The sequence below is a fragment of the Cucumis melo genome, chromosome 5 (genome assembly GCF_025177605.1).
Source record: "Cucumis melo cultivar AY chromosome 5, USDA_Cmelo_AY_1.0, whole genome shotgun sequence".
In the NCBI taxonomy this organism is placed as follows: Eukaryota; Viridiplantae; Streptophyta; class Magnoliopsida; order Cucurbitales; family Cucurbitaceae; genus Cucumis; species Cucumis melo.
Window position 1 is genome coordinate 23,105,012 of NC_066861.1, and position 10,328 is coordinate 23,115,339.

General features: G+C 35.3%; 1 protein-coding gene across 1 annotated transcript; it reads right to left on the bottom strand.

Moving 5' to 3' along the window:
• Positions 1 to 6,073: 6,073 nt before the first annotated feature.
• On the bottom strand, positions 6,074 to 8,524 carry LOC127149460 (uncharacterized). The gene is made up of 2 exons (XM_051084973.1): positions 7,135 to 8,524; positions 6,074 to 7,056 (listed from the first exon to the last, which is right to left on the bottom strand). Exons 1-2 carry the CDS (start codon positions 7,297 to 7,299, stop codon positions 6,907 to 6,909), a joined length of 315 nt encoding a protein of 104 aa, XP_050940930.1. The 5' UTR covers positions 7,300 to 8,524; the 3' UTR covers positions 6,074 to 6,906.
• Between the last annotated feature and the right edge of the window lie 1,804 nt (positions 8,525 to 10,328).

The window sequence follows — 10,328 nt, forward strand, 5'->3', positions numbered from 1 at the left end:
TCACCTACTGCAAGTATCATCGGGTCATCAGTCACCTAGTAGAGAAATGTTTTGTGTTGAAAGAGCTAATTCTAAGGTTAGCTCGTGAGAAAAAGATTAAGCTAGACCTAGAGGAGGTAGCTCAAAAAAACCATGCTGCAGTAACGATAATGTTAGAGGCACTTTCGCTAAGATTGATTTTTAAACAAAGGGAAAGCTTGATCCAGTTCGGGACCTTCAAGCCTATAGTGGTCCAATTCCATCAGGAAGTTCCACCCAAGGATTCTCAAGAAAAAGAAAAATCGATCGAAGAAGACGATGAAGGATGGATCGTTGTGACTCACTGAACGAAAAGAAAGTCGACTTCGACCTAAAAAGAGTCTCGCTTCTACATAAATTATAGAAGAGGGAATAAGGCTCAAAAGAATAGGAAAAAGAAGAAGACTCGAAAGCCTAAGCTTGTGCACGAGGAAGACAAGGATTTCCCTCAACCTCAGTGCTTAGTAACCTTGGCAGACTTCTCTCCAACAAGATTCCTTTGTGATCATAAGGATGAAAATCCAGGAGTTGTTGTATGTCATGCTATTAATGCAATGAAGGAAGAAAGCATCCCGCCAAGATTACTAGAGGAGAAGGGAGTGTCAAAAGACCTATCGAGGTTCAATGTGGATTATTTTTTATCACTTCCTCAAGAAACCGAAACCATCCTTATTAATGCATTATTGAATCCAGCAGCATCAAGTTCTAGTGCTCCAACTGCGACATACGAGAGTACTCTTTATTCCATGTGTATAGACTTCTCAGATGAGGATTTACTGTTGGGATATAAACTTCATAATAGACTCTTGTATGTTTTTTGATATGTTCGAGAACAGAGAGTCGATCGAATTCTCATCAATAATGGATCAGTTGTGAACATAATGCCAAAGTCGACTATGAGGCAATTAGACATCTTAATGGACAAACTCTCAAATAGTAAACTAGTAATTCAAGGTTTCAACCAGGGCAGCTAAAGAGTAATAGGTATGATACGCTTAGAACTCATAATTGGTGACCTAAAGGCTAGTGCATTGTTTCATGTTATAGACTCGAGAACCACTTATAAGTTGTTACTCGGTCGTCCTTGGATTCATGGAAATGGAGTAGTAACTTTGACAATGCATCAGTGCTTTAAATTTTATCAAGACGGTGTAAAGAAGGTTGAGGCCGACTCTAACCCGTTCTCAGAGGTTGAGTCTCACTTTGCAGATGCAAAGTTTTATTTAAAGAATGACAATAGCCCAAAAGCCATGCCTATAGAAATTCCTTTTGTAAACAGAAAAGATAATTTACAGTTGAAATCACTTGCAAGCAGGGAACCACATAAAAGTACAGGAACCTTTAACTTTGAAAAGGGTGAGGCATCCACGAGCATCACAAAAAGTATGATCTTGATGGACGAAACCACCGATTTTGCACTATGTCCCTCTGTCGAGATGCAAGAAAGGCGAATCACCATTTGTAGAGTCCCCACAAGGCTTGAAAGTTGGTGACATTGAAGTCCTAAAAGAAAGCTTCACTACACCGCTTACCAAAATAACTAAGTAAGAAATAAAGATAGACCTGATGGAAGCAAGCTTGCCTCAAAGGCAGACGAAAGATGGGTTCAACCCCAAGGCTTACAAATTAATGGCGAAAGGAGGTTATGACTTCACAACTCACACCAAGTTTAAAAGCTTGAAAATTCACGAACAATCTGAGCTCTTCTCAATCCAAAAGAAGCTGTTACAGGAAGGACATTCTATACCCGTGTCAAGAAAAGGACTCGAATACAAGTCACTAGAGCCAATTCATATAACTAGAAAGGGGAAGGAAAAAGTGGTTGACAGCAACATATAACTGTAGAGAAGGTTGATAGTATGGAAGAAAAAGAAGGTGACAGTTAGAGAACCTCAGCATTTGATCGAATTAGACCGCATGTTGCACACGACCCAGTATTTGAAAGACTAAGCATGATAGAGATAGAAAGAAAAGGCCACCAGTCAACATCTAGCCTTAACCAACGATTGGTCTTTCAAAGGCTAACTACGACCTTTAAAAAGGAGAAAGACACATGTCAGGCCTCGACGACTACATGACCATCAACCTTTGAAAGGCTAAGCATGGCTAAAAAGAAAAATGTACAAACACCCCGTGCTTCAATTTTTAATCATATTGGGGATGGAGGCCCACGTGTCAAGACTGGTTCTAGCATAGATACAAAGAAGAAGGAACCAACATCTCGCGTGTTAGTTTGGCACCGAATTAAGCATACAGACATCGATAATTACCATGGTAAGTAGTTTCCTTGTGAGGTAAAGGGAGAGAGAGAAATTCGTAGCAATGTACTGTCCCGAATGAAAAGAAAATTTTTTGTTACACTTAATACAAGTCAAGGTTCCTCGAAGGTGAAAAGACATGATGTTATACTAACTAATCCTAAAAAAGAAGACTCATAACAAGAAAAAGGTGAAACCTCATGTCATCATATCACCATTCTTGAGTAATTAGAGATTGAAACCCCTGAAGAAGACACGAAAGATGCCCCCACAGAGTTTAGAGGATGGTGGCTAATCTACCATAGATGAGCTGAAAGAGGTAAACCTTGGTACAATAGAGGAACCATGTCCAACTTTCATTAGTACATCTCTCTCTAGTGAAGAGGAGGGTAAGTACATGAGTTTGCTCACAGAGTATAAGGATACTTAGATTTTTCTTGGTTATACAAGGAGATGCCAGGACTTGATCCAAAAGTAGTAGTCCATCATCTCGCAATTAAACCAGGGTATCGATCGATTAAGCAAGCGCAACGACGTTTTCGACTAGAGTTTATTCCTCAGATCGAGGTTGAAGTCAACAAGTTGATTGAAGCAGGATTCATTCGCGAGGTCAAATATCCAACCTGGATAGTAAACATTGTCCCTGTAAAAAAAACGGGTAGCTTCGCGTTTGTGTAGACTTTCGTGACCTGAATAATGCATGCCCTAAAGATGATTTTCCTCTGTCCATCACATAAATCATGGTTGATGCAACTACTAGACACGAGGCGCTGTCCTTTATGGATGTGAGTCATCTGGATATAACCAAATACGAATGACTCTTGAAGATGAAGAAATGACAGCTTTTAGGACTCCAAAGGGAATATATTGTTACAAGGTGATGCCCTTTGGATTGAAAAATGTTAGCGCCACTTATCACCGTGCTATACAAAAAGTGTTTGACGATATGCTACATAAGTATGTCGAGTGCTCTGTTAATGACCTTGTGGTCAAATCTAAGAGACGATAAGACCATTTGAAGGATCTAAAAGTTGTGTTGGATCGCTTGCGAAAATATCAGCTGAGGATGAACGCCCTCTCAAATATGCATTCGATGTAACTTCAAGAAAGTTTCTTGACTTCATTGTAAGGCACTGAGGAATTGAGATATACCAGTCCAAGATTGATGCCACTTAGAAGATGTCAAGGCCAAAGAGTTTGCATGACCTAAGAAGTCTTCAGGGACGATTGGCTTACATTCGAAGGTGCATCTCCAACATGGCCGATCGGTACCAATCTTTTCAAAAGTTGATGAGAAAAGTAGAAATTTTTGTGCAGGATGAGACTTGTCAGAATGCTTTTGATAGCATAAAGAAATACCTGCTTTATCCTCCAGTATTAGAAGCTTCAGTACCTGGCAAGCCATTAATATTGTACATTACTGCACAGGAAAGGTCTCTAGGCGCATTGTTTGCACAAGAGGAGGAGAAGGGAAAGAAACGTGCTCTCTACTATTTAAACAGAACCTTAGTTGGGGTCGAAGTTAACTATTCTCCCATTGAGAAAATGTGTCTTGCACTTTTCTTTGCTATTGATAAGTTGAGCCATTATATGCAGGTGTTTACAGTTCATCTAATAGCAAAGGCGGACCCTATAAAGTATGTTTTGTCTAGGCCAATTATCTCTGGTTGCTTAGCCAAATAGGCAGTTCTACTCCAGCAATACGACATTGTCTATATTCTCCAAAACGCGAGAAAATGACAAGTGTTGGTAGACTTTCTAGTAGGCCACCCAATTTCTTCATATTGGAAGTTATGTGAAGACTTGCCAAACGATGAAATTTTCTTCACGGAAGTTATTGAACTTTGGACTATGTATTTTGATGGCGCGACACGGAAAAGTGACGCGGGGGCAAACATCATCCTCATTTCTCCTGATAAACATATGTTGCCTTGTAGCTTTTCACTTGCTGAACTATGCTCAAACAATGTGGTTGAATATCAGACTTTGATAATTGGCCTTCAAATGGCATTAGAGATCGAAGTATCATTCAAAAAAATGTACGATGATTCAAAGTTGATAATCAATCAGCTCTCGCTTAAGTATGATGTGAAACATGAAGACTTGAAGTCATACTTCGCTTATGGTCAACAATTGATGGAAATGTTTGACAGTGTGATGTTGGACCATGTCCCTAGAACAGAAAATAAGAGAACAGACACATTGGAAAATTTGGCCACTACCTTGACGATGGTGGATGACGTAGTTCTGAATATACCACTTTGTCAATGATGGATTATGCCTCCAATTTTGTCTGATTGTCAATAAGCGAACATAACAACATCTCATTTGATGGACGAAGAAGTTTGGCGTTAACCTATTATAGAGTATCTTGAACATGGAATGCTTCCAAAGGATTCTCATCATAAAATTAAGGTACGAAGAAGGGCTGCACACTTCATTTATTACAAGGGAACCTTATATTGTCGTTCTCTTGAAGGGCTCTTCCTACAATGTCTTGGAAATGAAGAGTCAATAAAAGCTCTAAAGGAAGCGCATGCAGGTGTCTGTGGAGCACATCAATCGGGACTAAAGCTTCAATTTCAGTTGAGAAGAATATGTTATTATTGGCTTAAGATGATTCAAGATTCAATGGACTATGCAAAGGAGTGTGAAGCTTGTCAATACCATGCAAACTTCATACATCAACCTCTAGAGCCTCTACATCCAACTGTGGCTTCTTGGTCGTTCGAGGCTTGGAGACTTGATCTGGTTGGCCCTATTACACCAAAATCATCAGCAGGACATTCTTATATCCTTCCAGCAACAGATTATTTTTCAAAGTGGGCTGAGGTCATTCCCTTGAGAGAGGCCAAGAAAGAGAATGTGGCGAACTTCATTCGTATCCACATCATTTATCGATATGATATTCCTCACCAGATCGTGATAGATAATGGAAGGTAATTCTCTAATAACATGATAGACAAATTATGTGAAAAATTCAAGTTCAAGCAATACAAGTCATCTATGTACAATGCAGCTGCGAATGGCCTAGCAGAAGCATTCAATAAAACGTTATGTAATCTTCTGAAGAAATTGTCTCTAGGTCGAAGATGGATTGGCAAGAAAGAATCGATCAAGCATTGTGGTTTTATCGAACCACTCATCGCACTCCTACAGGGATTACACCATATTCGCTTGTTTACAATGTAAAGGTTGTCCTTTCCCTCGAAAGAGAAATCCCATCATTAAGAATGGCAGTGCAAGAGGGGTTGACTACTGAAGACAATGTCAAGTTACGTCTTCAAGAGTTAGGCTCACTTGATGAAAAGCGATTAGAAGCTCAGCAAGCATTGGAATGTTACCAAGTGAGAATGTTTAAAGCTTTTGATAAGTACGTTAAACCTCGCTCCTTTCAGATTGGTGATTTAGGACTTGTTGTAAGAAGACCGATCATCACAACGAGGCATAGATGAAATAAGTTCACACCTAAATGAGATGGACCTTACATTGTCAAAAAAGTTTACACAAATGGCGCATACAAGATTGTTGATCAAGGTGGATTAAAAATTGGCCCAATCAACGACAAGTTCCTCAAGAAATTTTATGCTTAACGTTATTGTCTAGTAAAAAAAACAAATCAATTGAATTACGTTATGACTTGATCCCTATGTTATAAAAAGGGTAAGTAGGCAGCTTAAGGTTCACTTTAAGTTCAGTCACACGTAAAAAAAAAAAAAAAACAATCATGTTTCATTGTCATCTCATATATAAATTGCAAAATAAATATAAATGTAGCCACACTAGAATAAAAAAAATCTTTTGCATTATCATTCAACAAATTTTTTTTTATACATTTACAAGGATTGCAACAAAAGAAAATGGGGCAAATGAGGCATAAATCAAAGCTTCCATGCTCCTGGGAACCGTAGCCAGTGCCTCAATCACTTCTTCAGTAATAACAGGGTGCTTTCAAGGGTGTTAACTTCATCTTGGAGCTTGGCAACTTCTAGTTCTTGCTGGTTTATGGCCTCTTCTTTCTCACAAGATAAGATCGACAGTTGTTCAGACTCAACATTTATCCTCTAAAGTCTTCTTTTCAGTTCCTTCTTTTCTAAAGATAACTGCGTGGCTCTTTCTTGAATAACTTTGGCATCCCCTCGTACTTGTTCCATCAAAGTTAAAGCTTCCTTGATGGCAGATGTCCTCTCGTCTAATTGACGAGCTTTATCTGTTGACAACAACTGTGCAAAATATGAAAATTACACATCGTTGAAATTGTCCCTCTTAAGATAGCTATTTAAATACTCTTCAAGAGGAATCAAGCCATCTGCATGGATCTTTTCAATCTCCGAGAGAACCGTTACTATTTCTAGCCTAAGTCTTGGGATATATTCAAAAGAAGTTCACATGATCTTATATTGAATATCCTCCAACATATATAAGGCTGTTTTCTTGAAGAAGTTTGAAACAATATTTTCATCAACTCACTGAGAAGGTTTAGGGTTTCTCGTAGTCTGTCTATTAGAAGTGTCTAAAAACGATTCAGAAAACTTAAGGGGAGCAGGTGTCGAGCTGACCTTCTGTAAGGGTGCTTTAGGACAGGCATCTCCTTTGGATGAAGGACTCCCAATGTCTTTTCCTACCACTATCATCTTGCCTCGACGAATCTCCTCGAGAAGAGTAGATGGACGTAAGGACTGTTTGGCTGGTTTAGAGGCAGGAGTCTTCGAGGTACCAACTTTCTCAATGGTCGAATCAACTGCTCTATAAGGCCTTCAAGATGATGGTTCAAAGGTGACTGCAGAAGTAAACAATTAATAAGTCATTTGTGAAGAAGATGAACAAAAAAAAATTTAAGAAAGGAAAATGTGCAAACCAGTGGTGGAACATCAGGGACTCCCAAAGCACTTGAAACCCTTCCGTCGAGATCATCACTTGATACCTTCGCTTTCTTCAAAGGTCTCTTCCAATGACGATCACTTTTGATGCTTTCACTCTCATCTTTATGCTCCTTTATCTCCTCCTCGAGAGCAGCATCCATCGCCTCAACCAAGTAAATTTCTTTATCATTCAAGTTGCTCCCTCGGTTCTTAGACAGTTTGGGTTGTGAAAGGGGAGGAATGACACTACTCACCAAATGGTGTCTGTTATCCTCAAAATAGGTATCGTGCCTCGAGGCCCACCAGCCTATAAATTTTTGTGTCACATGCTTGCAAGGCTCTAACGAATGGACGGACAAGTATAACTCAGATAAAGTGTTACGCCTCGTACATATTCTCCAGTGATATAATATCACTAGTACAAATTTGGGTTTTAACGACACTAGTAATCAAAATATTGTGTCGTTAAAAATAAAAAAAGGGTGGGGTGAAAGTAAATGTGTCGTTAAAAATGACAAATGCGAAATTTTTTATGACACGGTTTTTGCGTCATTATTTAATTTTTCTTGATATAAATTTTGCGTTGTAAGAATAAACTCCAGCAATTTTTTTGATCTAATGGAAGGGTAATCTTCTAAAGGTTAGAGGTCGTAGATATAATATTTTGTCATTTATTTATTATTTATTTATTTGCTTTTTTATTTTATTTATCTACTTTATTTTGAAAGTGGATTTGAATTTGAATTTAACCATTTGTTTTTTTAAAACAAAAAAATGAATATCACATCTCCTTCGTACTTATTTTCCCTCAACTCACCGAATTTTCTCTCCTAAGATTTTTTTCCTCTGCCTCTTCAGACTCTTCCACCTCCTCCACTCTTAAAACATGGTACTGCTCTCTCTGTCCTATAAAAACATATAAAAACAAAGGAGAATTTCTTTTTGAGAGGGTATGTTAGATTGAGATCAATTGGAAGGGTTGGAAAAAAAAGCTAAGGAAACTATTATGTCAAATTAGTCTTTTAACTTTTTTCCTCCATTTCCTTTCCCTTTTGAGACTGTGATAAATTATAACGGTGTATTTTTTTCCAAATATAAACGATCGTGTAGCAAAATCTAAACGATTGTGTTACCAAATCTAAGAATCGTATAGCCAAATCTAAACGATCGTATATCAAATTTTAAATAAAATTGGTTTAGATTTAGGGTAGTCAAATGTAAACGATTGTGTAACCAAATCTAAACGAATCTAAACGATCGTGTAACCCAATTATTTAAACGATCGTGTAACAAATAGTCAAAAGCACATTGTTGACGAGGTATTTTTGGTATTTTACATGTTGGGCCTTTGGGCTTTTTATATTTTCGGAATTATTCTATACAGTGTAAATACTTTGCCACTTTTTTATATTTTTGAAAAGACGCCTATTTTATTTCCAATATATTATTTTATATTATTTCCAATTTATTTTTTATATTATTTTATATAATTTTCAATATATTATTTTATATTATTTCCAATACATTATTTTATATTATTTTCTATATTTTATTTTCAATATTTTATTTCCAGTATATTATTTTATTTGGTGGGGTTGTAAAATTGTAAAATTTGTAAATATTGCTTCTACGATAATATTAATGTTGAAAAGAAAACAAGAAAAATTGATTTGGATCTTTCTTATATGTAACAAGTAATACAAACAACATTTGATTATGTACCCATTTTTATGAAATATTGTAATATAATAAATTATTTGTTTTTAATTTTTATAAAAAAAAACTGATTGGCACATTAATTTGGTAGGACACATTTCAATTTATTATACTAAATTAAATTTCAATACAGTTGCAACTGTAAAGCGAATTTCGGATGAGCTTTGTTTGCTTGATTAAATTTTTGGGATGAGCATTATTTCCTTCACTAAATTTTTGGGATGAACATTATTTCTTTAGTTAAATTATTTTTAGTAAACTTGGATTTGGGATGGCCATATTATAGGTTCTGAATATATAAACAAATTTAGTAATAATTGATTTATGTAATGACAAATTTGGCAATAATTAATTTATGTAATTCTTTAATTTAAAAAAAATGAAATTTTTAAATTTTAATTATTATATATATTTTAAAAAACCTTAATTATATTACAAATACTATTAATATAAAAAGATGACCATAACCACACGTCAATCTATTTATTATCCAACACTCGTACCATCTGTCAAGTAAACATGATGGTCTCTTAGTGACCATATAAATTGCCTATAAAAGAAAATTTGATTTGGATCTTTCTTATATGTTGTAAGAAGTAATACAAACAACATTTGATTTTATAATGTACCCATTTTTATGAAATATTGCAAATATATAAATTTTTGTTTTTAATTTTTATAAAAAGGAAAAAAGAAAAGATTGGCCCATTAATTTGGTAGAACACACTCCAATTTATTATACTATATTAAATTTCAACACAGTTGCAACTGTAAAGCGGATTTTGGATGAGCTTTATTTCCTTCATTACATTTTTGGGATTAACATTATTTCTTTTAATTAAATTATTTTAGTAAACTTGGATTTGGGATGGCCATTCTGAATATATAAACAAACTTAATAATCATTGATTTATGTAATGACAAATTTGGTAATAATTAATTTTTGTAACCACAAATTTGGTAATAATTAATTTTTGTAACCACAAATTTAGTAATAATTAATTTTTGTAACCACATATTTAGTAATAAATGACTTTTGTGATTGCATTCCAAAAGTAATAATTAAAGAGTATGGTAGTTTAGAGAAGTGTGATAAAAGAAAGTGTGCATACAAAATAAAATAAAAGATGAATCTCTTACACCTAGAATGATTGTGCAAGACACCGAAGTTTTGCTAGCATATTGTTCAACACTCTGACACTTACAAAAAATGCAAAATGTATGAAAAAGATTTCATATATGTAATTAATAGATTTCTAATATTTTAAACCTAAAAACAACTTTCAGAAATTGTAATTTGTGTCTAAGATTCCAAAATTCAAAACTACTACTAAAATTGTTTTAAATATTAAAAACAGCTATTAAATCTCGAAATATATGAAAAAGTTTACGATTGGACATAACATCGTATTGAAATAATAAAAAAAAGTTAGAGATTCAACCAAAAAATATAATAATATGGTTATTTTAGAAT